The 27,537-nt window shown below is 46.5% G+C and overlaps 1 protein-coding gene across 6 annotated transcripts; it reads left to right on the forward strand.

Annotated features, from left to right (window-relative positions):
- FOSL2 (FOS like 2, AP-1 transcription factor subunit) lies at window positions 1-27,537 on the forward strand. Of its 6 annotated transcripts, none has more exons than XM_073628781.1 (5): window positions 1-316; window positions 1,198-1,816; window positions 21,144-21,407; window positions 22,602-22,709; window positions 24,238-27,537. In XM_073628781.1, exons 2-5 carry the CDS (start codon window positions 1,703-1,705, stop codon window positions 24,745-24,747), a joined length of 996 nt encoding a protein of 331 aa, XP_073484882.1. In that variant the 5' UTR covers window positions 1-316; window positions 1,198-1,702; the 3' UTR covers window positions 24,748-27,537. The 6 variants fall into 6 exon arrangements, with proteins under 6 accessions (XP_073484882.1, XP_073484885.1, XP_073484883.1 ...); XM_073628782.1 differs by having other exon boundaries at window positions 17-316; window positions 21,144-21,398; XM_073628784.1 differs by lacking the exon at window positions 1,198-1,816 and having other exon boundaries at window positions 2-316.

Raw genomic sequence — 27,537 nt, forward strand, 5'->3', positions numbered from 1 at the left:
TAATGTCCGTGTTCAGCCCGGATCTGGACCCCGCGGAGTCCCAGAGAACCCCTCCGACCCGATCCCATCCGACCCGATCCGACCCCACACCGCACCGACACCCGGAGAGAGCGGGGCCGGATCTGGGGCCGGACACTCCCATTGTCAGTGAGGGGGGAGGAGAGATGATGACGTCAGGAGCTGGGAGCTGAATAGAAAATCAGAGAGAGATCGATGTCATAGCATTCCACTGACTCATCGACCGAGAGAAGGAGAGCGATCTACAGAGCGACACACCGACACACCGAGGGGGGACTGACTCATCACCACCCTGGAGGTGAGCTCACCCGATCTATCCTCATCTCCCCTATATATATTATATACTTCTCCCCCCTATACATTGTATACTCATCTCCTCTATATATATTATATACTTCTCCCCCCTATACATTGTATACTCATCTCCTCTATATATATTATATACTTCTCCCCCCTATACATTGTATACTCATCTCCTCTCTATATATTATATACTTCTCCCCCCTATACATTGTATACTCATCTCCTATATACATTGTATACTCATCTCCTATATATATTATATACTTCTCCCCCCCTATACATTGTATACTCATCTCCTCTATATATTATATACTTCTCCCCCCTATACATTGTATACTCATCTCCTCTATATATTGTATACTCATCTCCTCTATATATTATATACTTCTCCCCCCTATACATTGTATATTCATCTCCTCTATATATTGTATACTCATCTCCTCTATATATTGTATACTCATCTCCTCTATATATTATATACTCATCTCCTATATATATTATATACTCATCTCCTCTATACATTGTATTCTCATCTCTTATATATATTATATACTCATCTCCTATATATATATTATATACTTATCTCCTATACATTGTATACTTATCTCCTATATATATTATATACTTATCTCCTATATAGAGTGTTACATTGTATCCTTTCCTGAGCTCAGATTAATATTTAAACTGATATCCTCATCCCCGGGACTCCTCATCTCTGACTTGTTACATCCCCGGGACTCCTCTGCACAGTGGTGGAGACGTTGATGTTACATTGTATGGATGTGTTACATTGTATCTTGAGTGGGGGGGGGGGACTGGTGACATTGTATCCTCATCCCCGGGATTCCTCAGCTGACTTGTTACATTGTATTCCAGCCTCATCCCCGATCTCCTCTGACTGGTTACATTGTATGTCATCCTCATCCCCGGGATCCCCGATCTTCTCACGTTGTGCACCCCGAAATCTGCTGAGCGGCTGCACCGACCCGGAGCCCCGAACTCCCCATCCATCGGAGGATCGGCACCGACACCCGGGATTGTACCAGTGAGCCTCATCCCGGGATTCCTCCGCTCAGCTGGATGGTTACATTGGAGATCTGCCTCATCCTCATCCTCTGGACTCCTTAGAACATCTGGATGGTGACATTTTATCAGAGGATCTTCCATCACCTGGATCCACTGATTGGTTCCATTGTACCAGCCTGGAGCTGCGCTGCCTTCACCCGACACCTTCCTTGTAGTTCCCCCGACACCTTCCTTGTAGTTCCCCCGACACCTTCCTTGTAGTTCCCCCGACACCTTCCCTGTAGTTCCCCGTCCTGTACCCTCCCGGTGGTGCCCGGCTGTGTTGGCACTGAAGATCGCCCCTCCCCCGCGGATCATGTACCAGGACTACCCAGGGAGTTTCGACAGCTCATCCCGCGGTAGCAGCAACTCTCCCGCCGGCCCCCCAGAGGGATTCCCCGGAACCCCCCTACCTACCTCCTTGCAACAGGTGAGGACTGAGGAGGAGGGTGGTGTCTTTGGGGCAAGATTGTGATGTGTTGGGGGGGGGGGGATCATTAGATTGATGAAGATTACTTCTCTAAGGAGGTTCCACCAGTAGGGAATCAGATGAATAGGACCCCCAGTCCTGTTTAGGGGGTGGACATTTGGCTTTGATTGAATATCATGCTCCAACATTGGGGTGATCTGTCCATTTCTTTTTTGTGGTGGGGTGAACCTCATTAGTGAGTAGGTAGGTCCTCTGGTGACCCTGTAGAGTGGTGATGTCCTTCATGAAATGGACTGGTCCTTGTGGGGATTTTCTGGCCTTATAGCCAGCCCCATGTGCTAGGGCACCCCTCAATGTAGGATAAACCAGACTTCTTGTGATAGGGCACCCCCCAGTGTAGGATAAACCAGACCTCTTGTTGTGTTGCCCCCCTCAGTGTAGTATAGACCAGACCTCTTGTTGTGGGGAACCCTTCGGTGTAGGGTAGACCAGACCTCTTGTGATAGGGCACCCCTCAATATAAGATAAACAAGACCTCTTGTGGTTGGGCACCTTTCAGTATAGGATAGACCTGTCCTCTTGTGGTAGGGCACCCCTCAGTGTAGGATAAACCAGTCCTCTTGTTGTAGGGTACCCCTTAATATAGGATAGACCAGACCTCTTGTGGCAGGGCACCCCTCAGTGTAGAATAGACCAGTCCTCTTGTGGTAGGGCACCCTTCAGTGTAGGATAGTCTAGATCTCTTGTTGTTGGGAACCCCTCACAGAAGGATAGACCAGTCCTCTTATGGCAGAGCATCCCTCAGTACAGAGTGGACCTGTCCGTATGTGTTTTGTGGACCTTTGGTGTAATGGGACTAATTTGCAGATTCCTTCATGTAGAGCAGCCATTCTCAACCAGGGTTCCTCCAGAGGTTGCTAGGGGCTCCATGAACTGTGGCAGACAGACATCCCATTTGATGGTGCAGAACCAGCTATGGGAACTCAATGCTCTTTTTAGCTGCATGTAAGGTGTCATGCTTCATAGTGACCACCATTGTAAGGGGGCATTCTTTGTATTGATCACCAGTGTAAGGTAAGGGGGCATTTTTCCCCACTGACTACCAATGAAATGGGTTTTGTAAATGTTTCCCGAGACATGAACATTTTTTTTTCAAGGGTTCCTCTGTGGTGAAATGGTTGAGAAGGAATGTCCCAGCTATCCCCGGTCAGGGTTCATTTTACACTAGACAAGTCCTTTAGTATGAAGAGCAGTTCTGTGTATAGGACCTGCTTCAATACACAGAGTAGTCTGTAGGACTGCAGCCTTCTGTCCTGAATGTCCTAAGCCTGACCTCCATGATGTCTGATATAATTCCAGCCCTCTGTCCATATGATTTTAGTAAAGTCATGACCTGTCCTCTTCATGGCTGTGCACCCTCTCTGTCCTACACATGACCAGTCCTATGTACTTGGTCCCTCCTTTTCACTGCTTGAAAAGAACTCTGAAAGAATGGGAGTTCTGCTTGGAACAGAGACATGTCCTGACCTGTATTTGGATAGTATCTATCTAGTTTGAAAGTGGACAGAGGAGTACCACATGACCCCCCCAATGTATGGGATGGTGACCCCCCCCCCCAGTTATATGAAGCAGTAATTAGAGGACCGCTGTGCACTCTACATTTAGAGGACCGCCATGCATGCTACTCTTGAAGGACAGCCAGGCTGCTCTCGGAGTATGCACACTACACTTAGAGGACCGCCATGCATGCTACTCTTGAAGGACAGCCACGCTGCTCTTGGAGTATGCACTCTACACTTAGAGGACCACCATGCATGCTACTCTCGAATGACCACCATGCATGCTACTCTCGAATGACCGCCATGCATGCTACTCTTGAAGGACAGCCACGCTGCTCTTGGAGTATGCACTCTACACTTAGAGGACCACCATGCATGCTACTCTCGAATGACCACCATGCATGCTACTCTCGAATGACCGCCATGCATGCTACTCTTGAAGGACAGCCAGGCTGCTCTCGGAATATGCACACTACACTTAGAGGACCACCATGCATGCTACTCTCGAATGACTGCCATGCATGCTACTCTTGGTGGACTTGCATCATGCATGCTACTTTTAGAGGACCGCCATGCATGCTACTCTCAAATGACCGCCATGCATGCTACTCTTGGTGGACTTGCATCATGCATGCTACTTTTAGAGGACCGCCATGTGTGCTACACTTAGAGGACCACCGTGTGTGCAACTCTTAGAGGACTGCCACCCATGCTACTGTTAGAGGACCGCCGTGTGTGCTACACTTAGAGGACATTCTAGACACACCATCTTCAGTAACATTTTTGAATTTGGTTCTTTGGCTGCTGAATCCCATGAATCAGGTCTCAGGCACTTAGAAAGTGTCATTGGCTGAGCTGGGGGTATGAATCACCCGTCTAATGTTCTATACAGCAGAGCACATGGTGTTTGTAACCCTATGTGCACCAGAGGCCAGCAACACTGCTACTTCCTTTAAGCCACCAATCTTCAACTTTCATCAACTTTTTAATCTTTTTAGAGAACTTCAATTTTCACTGGGGGGGGGGGATTGTACAAAATGTGCAGATGTCTTGTGGGGGGGGGGGTGGGGGGGTTGTATCTTTATGGCAGCCGGGGACCTCCCAGGATATGAAACTTCTCTGGTTATTATTATCTGTAGCGTGCCCGTCTCTTCATGTGCATTATCTGTATTTCTTGTTTTCGGGAAAGCCGCCTGCTGTATGGTGCCACATAACCACAAGTTGTCTTTTTCGGAGAATCAAGGAGACTTTTCTAGATCTTCCTGTCCACAGGCTCTGCATTGTCAATGTAACACTCCTCTGTGCAGTGCTGAGTTTTTTTTTTTTGTAAGAACCCTGCAGTAGGTTTCGGGGTGCAGAGACAAAAATCGAGGTGCCTTAGGAAAAGTTCAGGCCACATTTTTTCTAAATCTGTGTTTTTTCTTGTGCTCGGTGAGTTTACCAACCCTCTGCACTTTGTTTTATTGATTAGAGTACAAACATTAAAGTTCATTGTACTACCACGCCCTGCCCCTGCCCCCTCCTTGTCCTACAGATGGGTGAGATCTGATGCAAGGTGCCAAACCTGTGGCCCTTTGGGAAATTGTGTGGCCCACAGGGCCCCTGCAGATCGTAGTCCCGTGTTTTCCTTACCTGGTTGCTTACTTTAGCACATGCAGGAAAAAATCCAATTCCTTTACTTTTTATGTGTGTGTTTTTTCTGATCTTCAACAATTTTGAGAGACATTTTAAATACGGCCACATGGGGTTTGTGGGGAGCACAAATGTGAAAGCATTGACTTCTATAGGAAATATAATAGCAATCTTATGTAATATGTATGACTGTATCTTGTAGCATGCCTGCAGTCTCTAACCGTCTCCTGTAGTATGTCTGAACCCTTTGACCCTCTCCTGCTGTATGTCTGCAGTCTCTGATCATCTCCTGTACTATGTCTGCAGTCTCTGATCATCTCCTGTACTATGTCTGCAGTCTCTGGCCATCTCCTGTGACATGTTTGCAGTCTCTGGACCTCTCCTGTTGCATGTCTGCAGTCTCTGACCATCTCCTGTACTATGTCTGCAGTCTCTGACCATCTCCTGTATTATGTCTGCAGTCTCTGATCATCTCCTGTACTATGTCTGCAGTCTCTGATCATCTCCTGTACTATGTCTGCAGTCTCTGACCATCTCCTGTATTATGTCTGCAGTCTCTGATCATCTCCTGTACTATGTCTGCAGTCTCTGACCATCTCCTGTACTATGTCTGCAGTCTCTGACCATCTCCTGTATTATGTCTGCAGTCTCTAATCATCTCCTGTACTATGTCTGCAGTCTCTGATCATCTCCTGTACTATGTCTGCAGTCTCTGACCATCTCCTGTATTATGTCTGCAGTCTCTGACCATCTCCTGTATTATGTCTGCAGTCTCTGATCATCTCCTGTACTATGTCTGCAGTCTCTGACCATCTCCTGTACTATGTCTGCAGTCTCTGATCATCTCCTGTACTATGTCTGCAGTCTCTGATCATCTCCTGTATTATGTCTGCAGTCTCTGACCATCTCCTGTATTATGTCTGCAGTCTCTGATCATCTCCTGTACTATGTCTGCAGTCTCTGACCATCTCCTGTATTATGTCTGCAGTCTCTGACCATCTCCTGTATTATGTCTGCAGTCTCTGATCATCTCCTGTACTATGTCTGCAGTCTCTGATCATCTCCTGTACTATGTCTGCCGTCTCTGACCCTCTCCTGTACTATGTCTGCCGTCTCTGACCCTCTCCTGTACTATGTCTGCCGTCTCTGACCCTCTCCTGTACTATGTCTGCCGTCTCTGACCCTCTCCTGTACTATGTCTGCCGTCTCTGACCCTCTCCTGTGGCATGTCTGCAGTCTCTGATCATCTCCTGTAGTGTGTCTGCAGTCTCTGACCCTCTCCTGCGGCATGCCGATACACTTCTCTCTATCATTGTACTCATTCATTATTATGTGCAGCCCTTTAAATGAAAGTTGACCTCCACTTTATTTTAGAGGGTACAGACAGAAGAACTCCACACTGAAAGGTATTCTTCATAATTATAGTATTATTTTTAGAAGTATTGGGGTGCACAATCTGCACAGGTGACTAGCATCGGCCTGGGGACCCCAATGAGATCCAGCAATCCATTTTTGGGGTCCGCAGTCTGTTGAATTTCTTTTTTGGTCAGTAAGCGTCTGTTGAAAACATTTTTGGTTCCTGAAACAATGGAAAGCTGAGAGTTTTCGGGCCCCCTAGAAAAGTGACACAAAGAACTGTGAGCGTGGCGGTGGATTGGACGTCAGTGTGAGTGACAGAAGTGGAGTCAGTTTGGAGGATTAGGAGCTCTTTGCACCCGGAGCCTCACACCTGGATTAAGGCCGGGCATTTTTCTTTTGTTTCTGCAAACACTGCTGAGATTACAAGGATGGGGTGGAACTGTTTAGAGGGCATTGGGCTCACCGAAGTTCTACTCCACCCCGTCAGTCCCACTCTCTCTAATGCATCCATTGTTAACCCCGTCTGTTCCTTCGCTGCAAACCGCGACTTTCATTGTAACAAATTCACTGAATTCACTGAACTCCATAACCTCTGTCTTCCGGCATTCAATGTTTCTTTTATTTAATCCGAAAATTCAATCTTGCTGTTCTGGATCTGTTGGAAAGACGAGATCGGGGAATACTTTACAGTTTTTGAAGATAAAACAATATTCACCACTGAAACTCTGCGAGTGATGAGCGGCCAGCTTTATATTTAGAGAAGTAATGAACTGGTTTTCAATGTGTTTCCTCTTTCACTATGTGGTGTAGCTTACTGCTGGCCACATACAGTACTATAGAGGCGTATGGTGTCACAGAGAGATATAGGAACACCAAAGGCTGTATACCGGCGTCAGGGCATTGTACAGAGCTCTGCTAATTGGCACAATAGTTACCATGACAATGGAGAAATTTATAGAGGTGGCACAGGGCCTGCAAGGCTGGGTATGGTGTCACAGAGAGATATAGGAACACTAAAGGCTGTATACTGGTGTCAGAGAATTGTACAGAGCTCTGCTAATTGGCAGAATAGATTCCATGGCAATGGAGACATTTATAGAGGTGGCACAGGGCCTGCAAGGCTGGGTATGGTGTCACAGAGAGATATAGGAACACTAAAGGCTGTATACCGGTGTCAGAGAATTGTACAGAGCTCTGCTAATTGGCAGAATAGATTCCATGGCAATGGAGAAAATCATAAATGGTGAAACAGGGCCTGCAAGGCTGAGTATGGTGTCACAGAGAGATATAGGAACACCAAAGGCTGTATACTGGTGTCAGAGAATTGTACAGAGCTCTGCTAATTGGCAGAATAGATTCCATGGCAATGGAGACATTTATAGAGGTGGCACAGGGCCTGCAAGGCTGGGTATGGTGTCACAGAGAGATATAGGAACACTAAAGGCTGTATACCGGTGTCAGAGAATTGTACAGAGCTCTGCTAATTGGCACAATAGTTACCATGACAATGGAGAAATTTATAGAGGTGGCACAGGGCCTGCAAGGCTGGGTATGGTGTCACAGAGAGATATAGGAACACTAAAGGCTGTATACCGGTGTCAGAGAATTGTACAGAGCTCTGCTAATTGGCAGAATAGATTCCATGACAATGGAGACATTTATAGAGGTGGCACAGGGCCTGCAAGGCTGGGTATGGTGTCACAGAGACATATAGGAACATCAAAGGCCGTATACTGGTGTTAGAGAATTGTACAGAGCTCTGCTAATTGGCAGAATAGATTCAATGGCAATGGAGAAAATCATAAAAGGTGACACGGGGCCTGCAAGGCTGAGTATGGTGTCACAGAGAGCAATATAGGGGCACAATGCACCATAGGCTGTATATTGGTGTCACGGAGGAGTACAGAGCTCTTCTAGCTAACAGAATAGTTTATATGGCAAGGGAGCAATTTATGAAGGGGACACAAGGCCTGCAAGGCTGGGTTAGGGGGGTCGGGTCACAAAGCAATATAGTGACGCATTGCACCATAGACGATATAGTGGTGTTTGGGGGGGGGGGGGGGGGCGGAATCGTACAGAGCTCTGCTAACTGACAGAATAATTTATATGGCAATAGTGGGATGGAGAGAGAGGGCAGGGCTGGATAGGGGGTCACAGAGAGCAATGTAGGGACACAATGCACCATAGGCTGTATATTGGTGTCACAGAGGGATACAGAATGTCACCGCTAACTAGTAGAATAGTTTATATGGCAATAAAGAGAATGGGGGAGCAGTTGCCCAGGACATTTCTGCATTTCATGGGCCGTCACAAAGAAATATATGATTTGCATAGGGTACTATTTGTTTATATATAGAGTTACAGAGGGCTGCAGAGTGGCACGAGGCACCATAGACCATACATCTATGTCTTCTATGAATGGTATATACAGTGATATTCGCACAACTTAGGAAAGGTACATGGAGGTTTTCTTTATGATATAGGACCATGGGGTACATCTGGAATACCTGTTGCCAGGAGGTTAGAATCAAATAACATTATTAAGTTACTGTCCGCACCCAGGGGGCAGGGAATGCTGCCCAGGAATGAGATTACCGATACAAACACTTGGTTCTGCCAACTGATCCAATTATTGTAAGAAAGGGCAGTGGCCTGGGCTGATGGAGCACATGCTGCCTTACACAAGGTGGCACATGTACTGCTCAGAAAGCTCTCTACTGACCCCTACTGGATGCCTGAGTGCCACGCAGCACAACGATAAAGCCAAAAGCCATGCAGTGGTGGAGATTTACCTAAAACTGGGGCAGATGTGCATGATGGCAGCCAATCAGCTTCTAACGTCAGCAGCTTGTTCAATTTATGCTTTTACAATAAAACCTGGAAGCTGATTGGTTTCTGTGCAGAGCTGCACCCGATTTTGCACGCTCCAGTTATACCCCCACTGTGTATAATGTTCAGATATTTAAAGCATTTCTAAAATGATCTAGATAATTTCTTATGAGCGGATAAATTGCATAAGAAATCATTTAATTTGCAATATTTTTGAAATATTATAGACCTAATCTTGTATTTTACTATTGGCTCTGTTTTATTGCCCCCTTCATCTGTGTACAGAATGCCCCTATAGACACAGTACACCGGGCTTCTACACTCATTCCATGCAAAATGTGAAAGTTTGCCATTGGGCACAGTGGGCACTTTAAGAGCCTGTGCAGGCAGGATATATTGACTGATATAACTGTAGCACATATGCTGGTCGATGACCCGGCCCCATCAGTGACACCGTATTGAACTAATGCTACTCGGTTGCTATTGGTTACTGCAGGCCGCAGCAATTTTGCACAATTTTGAGCTGTAGGAACACGCCAAAGATGCCAAAAGTAGGAACTCCATTCCGATGGGACATAATCGTGCGCAGAGGGTGTTTCAGGTGTGCCTGGGTACACTCTAATCGCTCTGTATGGTGCCGATTTCCACTGCTGCCAGGGGTCTCCGCTGTTTTGTGCCCTCCATAGTGCTGCTGGCTTCCCTCCTCTCCCCCCCCCCCCCGGCTGCTGCGAGGATGTTTCAGGATGAAGAGCAGAAGAAGGGGCTAGTCAATATGTCATTTACCGTCCCCTTTCTTTTCTAAATGCACACAGTGAACACACTCACTCACTGTGTTCATTCTTAACTGAAGCATAGTAAAGTGCTTTACTTACTAAGTGTTTACTATGCTTCGGTTTGTGAATGAACAGGAAGCCGCTCAGCACAGGGCACTCCCCATTCATTCACTGTGCAGTGCAGCTGAGGCGGCAGAGAAAGGCGGGCGTGTTTGATCTTTGGGGTGCACACCCCAATGCAGAGGTGTAACTAGAACTTTCAGGGCCCCGGTGCAAGAAACCATGAAGGGCCCCCCGGCTGGGGCCCTTCCCTCTGGGCCCGAGGCTCTTTACTCCTGTCGCAGGTCCCTTTTATTGTGGTCTCATAGCTGGGCCCTTTCACATGTTCTGCAGTGGGCCCCCTTCCTGCTGTCTTAGGGCCACCCCACGGTGGGAGAACGTCAGGGGCCCGGTCACAAGGGCGACCTTTTCTACCCTGGCAGTTCTGCCACTGGTGCCAGTAGGTTTTATTTCTATCTAGGGGGCAGCAGGACCTAGGTCAGTCATAGTAGGTGGTTGGGTGTAATTAATACTTTGTTGACCCTCATAGGCTCCTCTGCCCCTCCCCCCCTCTTCTTGGACTTGTACTTCGGCCTTTTCCTGGTTCTTCCCCCACCCCCATGACAGGTCCTCTGGCCCCTCCTACTGACTGGTGACTGGGGTTACCAATCTCTAATTCCTTCTCCAATGACAGGTCCTCTTTACCCCTCCCACTGGCCAGTGAAAGGTTCAGGGACAGGAGGGTGGATCAGACTCAGTGACAGGGGGGCGTGGTTACCAGCCTCTAATCCCCCTTCCCATGACAGGTCCACTTTACCCCTCCCGCTAATTGGTATAAGGCTCAGGGACAGAAGGGCAAAGCAGGCTCAAGGACGTGGCACAGGGTTATTATTAACATACCAGTCTGGCTCATGCGCGCTCCCGCCATGCTATCACTGTCCGGGGGGGGGGGGGGGGGGGCTGCTGTCCGCTCCTCTCCCACACCCTCATATCTCACTCTCCAGCTCCCGCCCCACCCCCTCCGATTCTCCCTTTGCACTGTGCTCTATGGATTTCGGCACAGGGGAGCCGCATGGGGCCCGGGTCACAATTGAGACCCCTGAGACCCCTATAGCTACGCCCCTGTCCTAATGCAACGAGAATTAGGCCAGAAAGCATATACAGTGCATATCAGTCCTTCATCAGATCTCAGTGTCTGTGCCAATTATTTCTCTGCGTCAGCTCACATTGTGGAATGTAGGTGGAGGGACCGACAAATATGCAGCAATGACCTTCTTAGATAACACATTAAATTGCACTTGATTTTTTTTTTTCTTTTAAAGTAATTACTATTTTAATATTCAGCTCCTTTGAATCTGTTGGGTCTTGTTCTGCTGAAGGAATCCTTTTGGTATTTCACAGGAGGAAATGTTCCATTTTTTTCTTGTTTGCACCACATTTTATGCCCCCGCCCATTGGTATAACGACTGTTACTGCACTGCGGTAGGTGTGCATTGAAATGCAGTACTTACCTTGAACGTAGGTTCACACGGAACGGGGGTTTGAAATCGTGCGAGTTCAAACCAGCATTTCAGTCCGACGTCGGGGGCGATTCGTGAGACACCTGTGCGGGTTCCTGCAACAGATGTCTATTGAAATCGCCCCCCTGAAGTCGCCAAGAGTGCAGGAACTACTTTTTGGGAATCAGTGCGGCGCCACAAAGTCGGCGTCGCACCAATTCGGACAGTGCCGTTGCCGGCAATAGGCCCCGATTTGGCATGCGATTCTCACATGACCCCACAATGCCCAGGGCAGCCGCCCCTTCTGCCCCCTCCTTGTCCTGGCCCTGGAATCAACTGCCCCCCCCCAAAAAAAAAAATATAAACCTTTTATGAGTTTGCAGTAAACATTGACACTGGTTTAACTTTTAAGTGGAGTTTCCCCTTTAATGGATGTTGGCAGCCTTTAGAATCCTCACCTATACCGGGAGGAGGGGGGGGGGGGCTGGTATCACCACATGGTCCATTCCAGCAGTCTGAGCATGCACAATATTTCCTGTTTGTTCGGTTGATTACCCAATAGCGCCTCAGGCTGCTGAGCCATCCGCCTGTATTTCAGCTGCCGTCCTGCATCTGTCCCTCCCGAGGGGAGACATTCCTTAAAGTCCAACTCAACCCTCTCGTTTTTCCCTCTCGGAGAATGAAATGTGTATTTTCTGTGCACAGCAAAGGGCTAGAAATGTACCTTTTATAGTAATTAATGCAGCTGGGAAGCCAGATTTCTCCTGCACCCCACTAGAGAGTGCTTTGGGGGGTCTGAGCTGGACTATTACCTCCTTCCCCTCGAATCCTGCAGAGAGAGCCATGTGCTGTCACTCTAAAGGGCTTTGGGGGAGCTCGGCCTGGCTGTTCACTGATAGGCTATCAAAGGTGCCAGCAGCTACAGCAGCAGCAATGGTAAAAAAACTCGAGGTGTGCGCAGAGGGTGTTCCAAATGTGCCTAGACACACCCTAATCATTGCGTGCGGGCCGATTGCCCCTACTGCCCAGGCTTCCCCCTTGTTGCCCCCCCCACATTTCTGCTGGCTTCCCCCTTCTCCTCTCCCCCAGGGGATGTTTCAGGATGGAGAGTGGGGGAAGGGGCCAGTAAATATATCATTTTTCCAGCCCCTTCCTTTTTCTAAATGAACCCAGTGATCACAATCACTCACTGTGCTCATTCACAATGGACGCATAGCAAACTGTGTTTACTATGCTTCATTTTTTTGAATGAACAGGAAGCGGCTCAGCACAGAGCGCTTCCCATTCATTCACTGTCCCGTGCAGCTGAGGCTGCAGAGAAAGGCAAGTGTGTTTTGAGCTTTGGGGTGCACACCCCTAATGCAATAGCCCCCCCCCACCCCAAAATATTGAGCACCACTGCCCCAAGCTTTTGTCTTGTAAATACCTGCAGGACTATTGGATAGGCACTTCCTTTGATTGGGTGACAACGCCCTTCCTTCTGCTGTGGGTTCACTGCAGCGTTGTCACCCAATCAAAGGAAGTGCCTATCCAATAGTCCTTCAGGTATTTACAAGACAAAAGCTTGGGGCAGTGGCAGCTAGTGCTCAATATTTTTTGGGGGGGGGGGCCTAACCAACAGGAGACAGATGGGGAGACTGCGATCCCCCCCCCCACGCAGAAGACAGACCTTCTCTAGGTCTGAACACTGCCACTGAGCAAAGTGACAGGTTCTCTTTAAGTGGCCATGTAAGCTAGAGACTCCTACAATAAAAGCCAGAGAAACCCCCCGGGTAGGTATGCTGAATCCCCCGAAAACCTTTCAGGAGCCATTTACATGCGTTTTCATGCATCGTCGTTAACTTCTATGGGCCTCCCAATGAGGTAAACCGCTGAGAAAATTGGACATGTCACCATAGGTGTGCACAGCCTATTGTATAAGGGCGTGCACCCCAAATCTAAAACACACATGTGGCCTCAGTTGGGAAGTGCTTTGTGCTGAACGGCTTCCTGTCTACTCACAAACACAGTTTACTATGCTTCAGTTATGAATGAACACGGTGAGTGATTGGCACCGATCACTCACGGTGTTCATTCAGAAAAGGGAGAGGCCTGTAAATGACATATTTACTGGCCCCTTCCCCTGCTCTCCATCCTGAAACATCCTCCTTTGTGCCTCCGGCAGGAGAGGAGCCTGCAGCTCTGTGGGGGGGAGGGGGGGCAGCAGGGGGAACCTGCACAGCAAAGAGTGATTAGGGTGTGCCCAGGCACATCCGGTACACCCTGTGCGCACTCCTATGCATGTCGCATTTTTTAAAAATGTGCATCACCATAGCGCTGAGATTGGAAGACATTCTTTTTATTACGGGGAACCCTGACGTGATTTAGAACCTCGGAATGCGTGCATTAAAACGCGACCGTGTGAATGGGGCCCCCGAGGGTTCGTTTTCAGTTTGGAGTGGAGCGCACTTTATATTACATCCGATGGTTTCCAGAGCTTCTTCCAAATACTTATCCGGTAGGCTGGAGGTCAGGGCCGGGACAAGGGGTGGGCGAGAGGGACGACTGCCCTGGGCGCAATGGTTTACCATAGATGATGATGGTGCCTTCCTTCTGTTACAAGGCTGGGCAGTTTGGCATATTTGCTCTGGGCAGTGGATGACCTTGTCCCAGCACTGGGGGGGGGGGGGGGGGGTAGCTTTTATTTACACCCCCTCATGCCTGTGTTGCAATCTCTTGCCAGGAACAGGTTGGATTTGGGAGCGAAAGACGTGCTCGCCGGAGCGTATTAGTACTGATATTCCATCATCTCTCTGGAATTCAAACCTCTGTTTCCTCCGGGGTTAGACTATTGCTTAATGGGCAAAAATGTAGAGAAGCTCTGCAGGGTGTAAAGGGTTAAACATATATGGAGGACTCCTTTAATAAAAGGTGATTTCCACCCCCCCCCCACTTTCTCTTTTTCTCTTTTCTTCATATGACAGAATGGCTAGCCAGCCAGATTCCCCTGCCAGCGGCTGGAGCCTTGTGACATTCCTCAAACTTCAAAGAGACTTTCCCAGAAATGACCCCCCCCCCCCCCTTTTCCATGCCAGGCAGACGGCATTGCACGGCCGCCCCCTGCAGGTCAGCCAGAGCTCCTTCCTGGGATTGTGGGAATCTGGGAAAGTTGAGAGCCTGATTCCAGTAAGGGCTGGGTGTGTGGGAGTCGGCCAGAATGGGAACTTATTGAATTTCAGCTTTTTTGCCATGCCCCCCCCTTTGGTGAGATAATAAAATAAACAGGAATGTTTGCAGATAACTGACTCATTGGATCTGGGTTGCATCAGCAGGGAAAAGCGGGAAGGCGTTTTGAACCTTTTGTGCCTGTAAAGTTTTCTTGTTTAAAAAGATTTCGTCAGTTCCACAAAACCTGTTGTGAAATGAATGAGGCGATCGACTTCCTAATGACTTCTTGTAACGTTTTCACAAATCCCCCGTAAGATACATAGAAAAAGTTCTACATAACAGAGGGGCAACGATACAATGTTTATATTTATGGAACTTTTATTTCTTATATTTACAAACACGAATATGTTGTTTATATTTTGTGTAACTTTTATTTCCTGTATTTAAAAAAAAACACAAATGTACTTCAAAATACGTCAATTCACTGACCCCCCCAGGGAACAGGAAATATAAATCACTTCCAGCCCAGGGCCTATTCTGGCACTTTGCTCCTACATGTAAAAAAATTATCATTTTTTTTTTCCTAGAAAATTACTCAGAACCACCAAACATTATATATGTGTTTTTTGTTTTGTTTTTTTGTTTTAGCAGAGACCCTAGGGAATAAAATGGTGGTCGTTGCAACTTTTTATGGCACACGGCAGTGATTATTTTTTTTTTTTTTAAAAAAAGAAAAACAGTTTCATGATTAAAAAAAAAAACAAAGCAGTAAAGTTAGCCCAATTTTTTATTTTTTTTTGTATAATGTGAAAGATGATGTTACACCGAGTAAATGGATACCTAACATGTCACGCTTTAAAATTGCGCATGTTCATGGAATGGCGCCAAACTTTGGTACTTAAAAATATCCATAGGTGGTGCTTTAAAATTTATTTTTTACAGGTTACCTGTTTAGAGTTCTTGGACTAGAATTATTGCTGTCGCTCTAACGTTCGCGGTGATACCTTATATGTGCTGATTGAATGTCGTTTACATATGCGGGCTTGACGTACGTATGCGCTCTCTTCTGCGTTCAAGCACGTGGGGACGGGGGTGCTTTTCTTTTTTTTATTGTTTATTTTATTTTAATTGTTTTATTTTTACGCTTTTTGATCACTTTTATTCCTATTACAAGGAATGTAAACATCCCTTGTAATAGGAATTGTGCGTGACAGGTCCTCTTTATAGAGAGATCTGAGGTCTATAAGTCCCCACATCTCTCCTCCAGGCTGGAAAGCATGAGATCAAAAAAAAAAAAGGCTTTCCTACCAAGTCCCCGGGATTGTTTACCTCCACCGGCCCGGATGTGACGTCATAACATCACGCCCGGGCCTCCGAGAGTCATAGAGACTGCCGGGGACCATCTGGTCTTCGTTTTTTTTCTATGGCTAACTTCTGGCATCAGCAGATTCCTTCTCTGGCTCACCGATCGCATGGGTGAGTCGGCAGAAGCAACGGAATGGGGCGTCCCCTCAAAATAACTCAACACACAGCCATTAATGTCTAAACCATTGGCAACAAAAGTCAGTACACCCCTAAGTGAAAATTGTCCAAATTGGGCCCAAAGTGTCAATATTTTGTGTGGCCACCATTATTTTCCAGCACTGCCTTAACCCTCTTGGGCATGGAGGTCACCAGAGCTTCACAGGTTGTCACTGGAGTCCTCTTCCCCTCCTCCATGATGACATCACGGAGCTGGTGGATGTTAGAGACCTTGCGCTCCTCCACCTTCCGTTTGAGGATGTCCCACAGATGATCAATAGGGTTTAGGTCTGGAGACATGCTTGGCCAGTCCATCACCTTTACCCTCAGCTTCTTTAGCAAGGCAGTGGTGGTCTTGGAGGTGTGTTTGGGGTGGTTATCATGTTGGAATACTGCCCTGCGGTCCAGTCTCTGAAGGGAGGGGATCATGCTCCTCTTCAGTATATCACAGTACATGTTGGCATTCATGGTTCCTTCAATGATCTGTAGCTCCCCAGTGCTGGCAGCACTCATGTACCCCCAGACCATGACACTCCCACCACCATGCTTGACTGTAGACAAGACACACTTGTCTTTGTCCTCCTCACCTGGTTGCCCCCACACATGCTTGTCACCATCTGAACCAAATACGTTTATCTTGGTCTCATCAGACCACAGGACATGGTTCCAGTAATCCATGTCCTTAGTCTGCTTGTCTTCAGCAAACTGCGTTCTTTCTTGTGCATCATCTTTAGAAGAGGCTTCCTTCTGGGATGACAGCCATGCAGACCAATTTGATGCAGTGTGCGGCGTATGGTCTGAGCACTGACAGGCTGACCCCCCACCCCTACAACCTCTGCAGCAATGCTGGCAGCACTCATACATCTATTTCCCAAAGACAACCTCTGGATATGACGCTGATCACGTGACCTCAACTTCTTTGGTGGACCATGACGAGGCCTGTTCTGAGTGGAACCTGTCCTGTTATACCGCTGTATGGTCTTGGCCACCGTGCTGCAGATCAGTTTCAGGGTCTTGGCAATCTTCTTATAGCCTAGGCCATCTTTATGTAGAGCAACAATTCTTTTTTTTTTAGATCCTCAGAGAGTTCTTTGCCATGAGGTGCCATGTTGTACTTCCAGTGACCAGTATGAGAGAGTGAGAGCGATAACACCAAATTTAACACACCTGCTCGCCATTCACGCCTGAGACCTTGTAACACTAACCAGTCACATGACACCGGGGAGGGAAAATGGCTAATTGGGCCCAATTTGGACATTTTCACTTAGGGGTGTACTGACTTTTGTTGCCAGCTGTTTAGACATTAATGGCTGTGTGTTGAGTTATTTTGAGGGGACAGCAAATTTACACTGTTATACAAGCTGTACACTCACTACTTTACATTGTAGCAAAGTGTCATTTCTTCAGTGTTGTCACATGAAAAGATAGAAGAAAAGATTTACAAAAATGTCACTGAGGGGTGTACTTACTTTTGTGAGATACAGTGTATGTGTGTGTGTAATATATATATATATATATATATATATATATATACTGATAAATATATAAATTAATTTCTATATATATCAAAAGCATTTATAATGGAAAAAATAATAATAATAATATATATATATATATATATATATATATATATATATATATACATTTTTTTTCATTATAAATGCTTTTGATATATATATATATATATATATATATATATATATATATATATATATATATATATATATATATATATATATATATATATATAAATGAATTTATAAGTTTCTCTACTGTCTCTCTAGAAGTTTGGTTGTGGAAGGGTTAAGTGCGGCAGCCCTTGGGAGTGACGGTGACCACACCTGGGCTTTAAGTAAATGGAGCAGTATAAAAAAAAAAAAAAAAAAAAAAAGAGGAAGGAGGGGTGGAGGAAGTTCGTTTTACAGTGGGAGGCGATTATGCAATAGAGATTTCCTGCCCTTCCCTCCTCAGATGCCTGTCTACGGGGAGAAGGAAGATTCCATAGAGGACGGTGAGCCTGTCCTAATATTTTCACCTCCTGGTAATTGAAACAACTGTCATAGGTGGTCCTTCCAATGTGCCGTCTCCAATGCAGTTTCCTGTAACTTGTCTGTCCTGCAGGTACCAGTAACTCCACAAGGTATCGAGGGACTACAAATCCCAATGCTCCAGGCATATTGGGGTTAGTAGTTCCTTGATGGCTGGTGGGCCACACTTTATTCAGGCTTGCTGTCTAGAAATTGTGTTAAGAGTGTTTTTGTAGATAATAAATAATATTTATTATTATTACTGCTATTATATATAATATATATGTAAACAACTGAGTACTGTCCGTAATACTTTTCTTCTTTTTTGTTTTTTTTGTTTTTTTGTTGTTTTTGCACTAACATCTAAATTTTCAGGACAATCTTTCGGGGAGTGCCCCCTTATTCAAGGTCCATGCAGTATTCTAGTACTCGAAGAAGAGGGGTACACCCTGAAAGCTTGTCCTGAAAATTTGGATGTTAGTGCAAATAAAAAAAATAAAAAGTACTTAATTTTGTTATTTTATTTTTTGTAACAAGTGCACTTATAGGGCTACAACCACCTCTAATATAAATGTAGAGATTTCTATTTTATATTATAATGACCCAATCAGATCTCTCATTAGAGTGAATCAACCTCTCTGCACACTGACTGTCGAGCGATTGCAGCGGTTCTGGTGATCGTTCTCACCTGGACTGGAAGGCTGATGTCAGATGGCGACTCTAGTGACAAAAGTTCCAGGCTCAGGAAAATTGCCAAGTCCCTGTCGATCCCTGTGGAATCCCCCCCCCTTTAGGAATGCTGATGGTGTGCTGTAGAGGACATCAGATTTGATGGACTTCTGGTGACCCAAGTCCTCGGTTTGGGAAGGAATGTGAGTCAGATGAAGCACCTGTTGCTCCAGTTTGCTGAGCGCTCTTCCTGGCAAAAATGTGGAGCATTCCCCTCCCCCTCAGAGATGTTTTGTCTGAGCAGGAGGTTTATGTGTGGAAGAGAGGTGGAGGAGAGTAGATTGTCACTCTGCTGGCTTTATAAGATGGCCTCCTTTTGTGGAGGAACTAAAAGTCACTGCATGGCCTGCCAGCCCATTAAACAACTCAGGCAGAGAATTGTCTGTAATAATGAACATGGGGGGGGGGGGCTGCAATAGTAAGTACTACAGGTTCACCTGATGACTGAGATTTTATCTTCTGTTTTCTCTTTTGTTTCATTTGTCTCTCTCCTTCTCGCTGCCGCTGCCTCTCCCTCTCACTGCCTCCCTCTCCCTCTCGCTGTCATTGTCTTCCTCTCGCTGTCATTGTCTCCCTCTCACTGTCACCCTGTCACTGTCACCCTCTCCCTCTGAGGTTTCTCCATGCTGTCTCCCTTTCGCTGTCACCCTCTTGCTGTCATTGTCTCCCTCTCCCATTGAGCTTCCCTCATGCTGTCTCCTTTTTGCTGTCATTGTCTCTCTCACTGTCACTGTCTCCCTCTCCCTCTGAGCTTCCCATATGCTGTCACCCTCTAGGTGTCATTGTCTCCCTTTAGGCTTCCTTCATGCTGTCTCACTTTTGTTGTCTCCCTCTCGCTGTCTCCCTCTCGCTGTCTCCCTCTCCCTGTCTCCCTCTGGCTGTCTTCCTCTCCCTGTCTCCCTCTGGCTGTCTTCCTCTCCCTCTCCCTGTCTCCCTCTCCTTGTCTACATCTCCCTCTCGCTGTCTCCCTCTGGCTGTCTTCCTCTCCCTCTGGCTGTCTTCCTCTCCCTCTGGCTGTCTTCCTCTCCCTGTCTTCCTCTCCCTCTCGCTGTCTCCCTCTCGCTGTTTTCCTCTCCCTCTCGCTGTCTCCCTCTCGCTGTCTTCCTCTCCCTCTCGCTGTCTTCCTCTCCCTCTCGCTGTCTTCCTCTCCCTCTCGCTGTCTTCCTCTCCCTCTCCCTGTCTCCCTCTGGCTGTCTTCCTCTCCCTTTTGCTGTCTTCCTCTCCCTCTCGCTGTCTTCCTCTCCCTCTCGCTGTCTTCCTCTCCCTCTCGCTGTCTCCCTCTCGCTGTCTTCCTCTCCCTCTCCCTGTCTCCCTCTGGCTGTCTTCCTCTCCCTCTCGCTGTCTTCCTCTCCCTCTCGCTGTCTTCCTCTCCCTCTCGCTGTCTTCCTCTCCCTCTCCCTGTCTTCCTCTCCCTCTCCCTGTCTCCCTCTCGCTGTCTTCCTCTCCCTCTCGCTGTCTTCCTCTCCCTCTCCCTGTCTCCCTCTGGCTGTCTTCCTCTCCCTCTCCCTGTCTCCCTCTGGCTGTCTTCCTCTCCCTCTCGCTGTCTCCCTCTCGCTGTCTTCCTCTCCCTCTCGCTGTCTCCCTCTCGCTGTCTTCCTCTCCCTCTCGCTGTCTTCCTCTCCCTCTCGCTGTCTTCCTCTCCCTCTCGCTGCCTCCCTCTCCCTGTTGCTCTCTCCCTCTCTCTCTTGGCCTTGCACTCTCTCTTCCAGCCTCTCTCTTCTGACCTCTCTCTTTCCTTCCCTCTCATTTTCAAGGCATTAATACTACCCTACAGTGTCAATGTGTGGCATACTGGCGCACCTCCTGTTGTCCATACTGGCGGGTCCGAAACTCGGATTCACCTCAGTGTTCAGCCAGGTGCTGAGGAGGAAACTGTGAGCTCACCCCTCGACACCCCACATGTCTAGACAGAGGCCAGAACTTTGGGTCACCTGGCAATAATAGGCCGGATGGCTTTGTTTGGTTATAGGCAAGTTTCACATTGTTTGCTACTTGTTCACCCAGAATGCTGAGTTGGGTTATTATGGGCGAAATCTGGTACAATAAAAGTCTGGCTTCTTTTATCTCTCCAGAGCTCCAGTGGTGATCTTGCTCTACCAGGTGTTCTGTTCGGGTTCAGTCCTGTCCTAGTTACACAAATAGTTATATTGTGCCCGTGTTTGATCTGCAGTTTTTGCTCCTGATTTTCTGACTTTTTCTGCTTATTCCCACAGAAATACCGGAACGAAATGCCAGGTTCCAGCAGTGCCTTTATCCCAACCATCAACGCCATCACCACTAGCCAGGACTTGCAGTGGATGGTGCAGCCAACAGTCATCACCTCCATGTCCAACCCATATGGGCGACCGCACCCTTATGGACACCATATGCCAAACCTGACATCAGTGGGCGGGCATGCCGCTCTCCAGCGACCCGGTGTCATCAAGACCATCGGCACCACTGTGGGCAGAAGGAGGAGGGATGAGCAGGTAAGACAGGTACATTGTGAGTTTTATATGTAGGGTTTTAGGCAGCTCACTAGCCCCCATCCACCCAGATTTGCTTTTACAAGGTTTTCCTCTAGGCCAAACCCAAACCTTTTTCTTCTTTTTTGGGCAGAGTATGTTGGGTATTTATTGTGCTCCACAAAAGAAGCATGGAGGCCTCATAAGTCCTTCTGTGCCATTCTCCTCCAATACATTTTAAGGGGGGGGGGGGGGATTTTGGACGAAATACATTGGCTTTTGTTTCTGGAGCTTGGACCCAACAATTTCCCTAGATCCTTCTCATATGTGGATCCTAACTCAAGGGAAATGCTGGTGGCCCTCTTGGGCTTCTGGGGCTGCCTAGCTGAGTAAATGATTTTCCTTTTCTTTAAGAGTAGCTACAAGAACAAGGAAAACTTGGCACTGTGTGCTATGGTGGATATTGACCAATTCTGCCGGTGAGGGCCCTCTTGAGCATCTGGAGCTGCCTAGCGGAGGATATTTATTTTCCTTTCTTCTAAAGTACCAACAAGAACGAGGAACTTGACAATTTGACAATGGTTACCCCCAAAGATTTACCCCTCCTTTTTGTCCCAGTTGTCTACTGCCAGACAAGTGATGGAAAATCAAGAATGTTATGGTTGTCTCTAGAAGAAGTGTCCCATTGGAGAGATTTCTCTTTACTTCCAGTCCCGGGGACACAATATTTCCCGAAGTGAGGGGGAATCCTCCTCTTATACCGTTGTCCCTATTAGGAGAATATTTGTACCCCCCCTGTTCTAGAGACAACTTTTTGATTTTAGATTTCCAAAATCTGATACTCTGCTGTTGATGGGTGGTAGCGGCACAGCATTCCTAAACGTTGAATAAATCTTCTCCTACAACCTAGATTTCAAGCCTTGTGTTGGCAGCCCAGAGTCTAACTTGTATCTAGTAATGCATGGCGTGCTTCCTTATGACGTCGGCACTGGCAGGATTACAACTGATAAGAGGAGTTGTGAAAGCGTTCTGTTCTAACCGCAGAAAGCGTCTGTGCTCCCGAGGTCTGCTGAGCGCACTCCGTGGCCTTGCGCAATCCCAGAAAACTAGCCGAGCAAACAACTCTTTGTGGCCTTTTTTTTTTTTTTTTTTTGTTCTGACCACAAAAGACAACGCGTTCATTTATTTATTATTTTGTTTCCATTTTTTTTTTCTCTTTTTCTGCAGCTGTCACCAGAGGAAGAGGAAAAGCGAAGGGTCCGGAGAGAAAGGAATAAACTGGCGGCCGCAAAGTGTCGCAACAGGAGGCGAGAGCTAACGGACAAACTTCAGGCGGTATGTCGGCACTATCTGTTTCCTTTCTGCGTTGCCGATGGAGGTGATGAAATTGGTCACAAAGGTTCCCAGTTTCATCACATCTGCTCGAGAATACTGAAGAGAGAGAGGGGCCGAGGCCGAATCGCAGCGGGCCTTTTTAATGAGGAGAAAAAGTGACAGACAGCCAATCAGATCAGCTTTGAGTTTCCAAAAAATAGTGACCGTGCGATCGCTCGCTGTGCGTCAGCCTGCTTTGTACTCCAGCATTGTTCTAATTGGATAAACCCAATAGAGAAGGTCAAGAGTTTCTGGCCTTCAAAGTGTATTTCCACCTTTTATCAGTTACATTTGAGAACAGCCCACAACCCCCCGCCCGCTTTAAAAGAATTTTTTTTTTTTTTTTTTTTTAGAGAATACTTTTCTTTTGTGGATGCTGCATCTGTCCCCCTGCCAGCTCTAACACTGAGAACCGAGCGATCAAACATCGCCAATCACTCAGTTCTCACAGCTCCATAAATTTTATGGGGATATAACCCCTAAACATCCATTAATATTATGGGGATATAACCCAGGCTGCATTGATGGGCAATGGCGAGCCTTCAGATGGGCACTGATCAGGCTGCATTGATGGGCAATAGTGAAATGGCAGATGGGCACTGATCAGGCTGCATTAATGGGCAATGGTGAGGCACTGGTCAGGCTGCATTGATGGGCAATGGTGAGGCTGCAGATGGGCACTGGTCAGGCTGCATTGATGGGCAATGGTGAGGCTGCAGATGGGCACTGATCAGGCTGCATTTATGGGCAATGGTGAGGCTGCAGATGGGCACTGATTAGGCTGCATTAATGGGCAATGGTGAGGCTGCATTAATGGGCAATGGTGAGGCTGCATTGATGGGCACTGATCAGGCTGCATTGATGGGCAATGGCGAGGGTGCAGATGGGCACTGATCAGGCTGCATTGATGGGCAATGGCGAGGGTGCAGATGGGCACTGATCAGGCTGCATTGATGGGCAATGGTGAGGCTGCAGATGGGCACTGTGGGGGGGGGGGGGGGGTCCAGGCAGCAGGGGGCACCTGCACCACACAGGGTGATTAGAGTGTGCCCAGGCACATTTGGCACACGTCACTGGAAGTGATAGTGTTGTCACCCTAGGACAGGAAGTGTGTTACTGGCAGGATCACTAAGTGGATATAACACAGCCAGTGTAACTAGATTTCTCATTGAATGAGATCATCATCCAACTTTATTGACCTTTTAAAATATAAGACAATATTAGATTGGTTTGGTATTAGCTCATTAAATAATGGATATGTCATAAAGAGGAGGAGCATTATGGAAAACATAATGATTTAAAGCAAAACTCCAACTTTTTTTTTTGGGTAAGTCCAAAATTAATGTGTTCTGTAATTATCTTGAAGGGAAATGGTATTAGACATTGAAGTTCTCTGCCGAAGATGGCCAATTGTATACCGGGGTCTACATGTGATTGGGACTCCATCCTTTAAAAGTTCTTAATTTGACTTTTTTTTTTCTCCTTTTAGGAAACAGAAAAACTGGAACACGAGAAGTCTGGACTGCAGAAAGAAATCGCGGAACTGCAGAAGGAAAAAGACAAACTGGAGTTCATGCTCGTCGCCCACTCGCCCATGTGTAAGATTCACCCGGAGGAGAGGACGAGCTCCACCCACATTTCCCACCCAGTCCGCACATTGATTGGCAACAGGGTAGTCATCAAACAGGAACCGGTGGAAGAAGATATCGGTGTATCCCCTGTCACCATCAATGACAAGTCTCAGAGATCTGTGATTAAGCCAATCAACATCGGAGCAAACTTCTTCAACGAGGAGCCCCTCAACACTCCGGTGGTCATGTCTACTACGCCTCCAAGCACTCCTAACACTGCCAATCTCGTATTCACCTACCCAAGTGTACTGGATCAGGAATCTTCATCCTCTCCCACCGAGTCCTGCTCTAAAGCTCACCGTCGAAGCAGTAGCAGCGGTGACCAATCTTCTGATTCCTTGAACTCCCCAACCCTATTGGCCTTGTAACAAAGACTTCGGTTCTCTCTTGCATATCAGTAGATGTCTTGAGGGTAGACAGCTGGTGGCTGGAGCTTCCCAACCATGGACAATTAAAAAAAAATAATTAAATGAATGGTATTGCAACTGGATCGCCCATAGTTCAGATGCTTCAGTGTAGCTTGGACATGCTTGGGATCCAAATGAAGGCTGCGGAAGACCAGGCGTTTCATCCTTCACAATATTGGACTCCCATGTGGACCCAGGTGGGGTTAAATTATTTCCAGCAGCTTGTTGACCCAAGCCATTTCACTTACTCTTTACTGGTCAAAGATTACTGTCTCTCTCTTTTTTTTTTTTTTTTGTTCTTTTTGTTCTGGGCACTTTAAGGGAATATCTATTTTGAGGATTTACTCTTCACTGGATGAAGGTACAAATGATGTATTTTATTATTAATTTGTTGAAACTAGGTCTAAGACTTTGCCATGCTGTATACTTAAAAAAAAAAAAAAAGCCATGGAAACTTTTGGTTGCACCCAATCACTACTGGAGAAAATTCCATGCCAGCAAAGCTCATGCCACGCCAAAGACTGTTCCGGAACACCGCGTTCTGGTAAACTCAGAAGATTTTTAAGAAAAGGAGGATTGGAGATTGGAAACAGTTGGTTTAAAAAAAAAAAAAAAAAAAACTTGGCAATATTACATGCCCTTGTGCCTTTTGGATAAAAAAAAGAGAATTTCTAATGAACAGTTGACAATCTGTTTTGGGAATCTGAAGTATTGTCTTTGTTTTAAAGGTCTTAGTTTAGCACATTTTTCGGGAGGGGTTCGTGCACCCCCCACTCCTTCTGCCTGTTGGGGACCGTACTCAACTTTCTCAGTCATTACAAACTTTTTGCAGTGTGAAAAAAAAAAAATTAAAATAAAAAAAGGGAGCTGGCATCTTAATTGCAAAGAAGCGGTGATCATTACGGGTTGTGTAGCCAGTTGGGGGTCCTTCATCCATGTTTTTTACCTTCTCTTTGTACTTGATGTCTCCTAATGGCAAAGTGTCGGTTAGTGGAGTTTTATAAAGGATGTATTGGGAACACGTTTGATGTCTCCATAGTTGGTACATAACTGAGGGATACTAAGAGCAAGTCGTGAAGTTTTTGAGTTCTTAAAGGTTGAAGACCCCGCTGGACTGACTTGTTCAGTTGAGGGTCTGCGAGTGGGTGATGGTGAGGGGGGTGGCGGGTTGGGAGAGTTCGCTGAATCCGCCCCGACTGGATAGAAAGGTGGCAGTAAGCCCCTTTGAGGGGCTTGGGCTGCTACCTCTGAGTACGGCGCCATGGTCGTTTCCTTCAAGAACTTTGTGGTGGTAGGTTAAAGGAGCAACCCAATCTCTAATTAGAAAATTAGCAACACAGCAACTTTCTTTGTCCTTGGTGTCACAGATACACCAGTTGGGTTACATGCTCACTCACCCATTAACATACAGCAGCAGCCCCGAAGAAGGGCGAGTACCCCCCCAAACGCGTTGGCTTTGTCATGTTTTGCTACTTTCAAAAAAACTATGACACCTTAATTTTGCTTCTAATTGGACGTTGGGCACCCTTTTAACCTACCATCACAAGTAAAGTTTTTTTTTTTTTTTTTTTGAGGGCAGTTGTACATTCCTTGGGAAAATGCCTAAATAATTTTTCTCAGAAGATCCTGAGTTTAAATTTCAGACTTATAACAAAATGAATAGGTTGGTGCGCAACCAATGGGAGCTGTTTAAAGTGGCACAGATCCGGCTGACTGAAGGTCGTGAAAATGGACATAGCCTTAAAAAAATAGTTTGGATGGGTGTGTGTGGATCCCTCTTTTTTTTATTTTATTTTTTGAATAAGGGAATGTTGGGAGAAGTGTTTGTATTGAATTGTTCTGTATTACCTGACACTGATTAATTGCCATTGTGTACCATGCTTCTGCATTAGCGTTGGCCGTGTTTTCTTGTGGGGGGGGGGGGAGGGGGGGCGTAGTATTTTTGTACTCTATCCCTGCTGCTAACAAATCCTTTTTTTGATAAAAATTCAAGTGTCTTGGACTCGACTCATCGGCCAAAATGCTCGGCATTGGAAACCCAACCCCCAAGGACAGACCTAAGTCAGGCTAATGAGTCGCTCATTCCTGTGGCCACATAATCCTTCTATAGAAAGCACTTTGAGTACATGATAAGGCTTCACTCGATCTGGACGTCAGTCTAGTACAATCGGTATGACCCCCCCCCCCCCCCCCAAAGAATGGTTGTGTCTCATCCTTGTCACAAAGGAGGCAATTTTCTATAACACTTTTTGAATGTCAGTTTTGCACTGTGATAACTTATTAGTGATGCACTTGTCATTGTTCTTTCATTTGAAAGCCCCCCCCCCCCCCCCCCCGAAATAATAAAAAAAAAAAAGACAAAAAAAAATCTATATATTTTTCCAAAATTTTTCGATGGTTTCTGGTCTACTTTTGTAAGATTTTTGTTGTCGCTACTGAATCCTGATTTGTAAAATTTTTGTTTTATTTGCTGTCAAGGCGCGATTTCCGCAAAAAAAAAGTACCGAAAGGGCGCAGTATCGCCAATTTGTCGGAAAGCCCACCATTTTATTATTATTATTATTATTCGTACAAAATACAAGTCTGTGTGGTACAGAGATGTCATGCCCGGAAGATCTCACAGAGTATGATATACAGCAATCGCACACAATGTAATGGGCGGGGTTATGTACCAACACATTTGATTGTCCGTCTCGATTTTGTAGGACTGTGAGACATAAAACATCAATTTTTTAAATAAAGTCTTAATGA

Source organism: Aquarana catesbeiana, linkage group LG04 (genome assembly GCF_042186555.1).
Source record: "Aquarana catesbeiana isolate 2022-GZ linkage group LG04, ASM4218655v1, whole genome shotgun sequence".
NCBI lineage: Eukaryota > Metazoa > Chordata > Amphibia > Anura > Ranidae > Aquarana > Aquarana catesbeiana.

Bases quoted from the DNA above. Each gene is read 5' to 3' on its own strand.
- FOSL2 (XM_073628781.1), top strand. From the start codon at position 1,703: ATGTACCAGGACTACCCAGGGAGTTTCGACAGCTCATCCCGCGGTAGC. The intron at 1,817-21,143 runs GTGAGGACTGAG...TTATTCCCACAG, and splicing joins TACCTACCTCCTTGCAACAG to AAATACCGGAACGAAATGCC. The intron at 22,710-24,237 runs GTATGTCGGCAC...TTCTCCTTTTAG, and splicing joins TAACGGACAAACTTCAGGCG to GAAACAGAAAAACTGGAACA.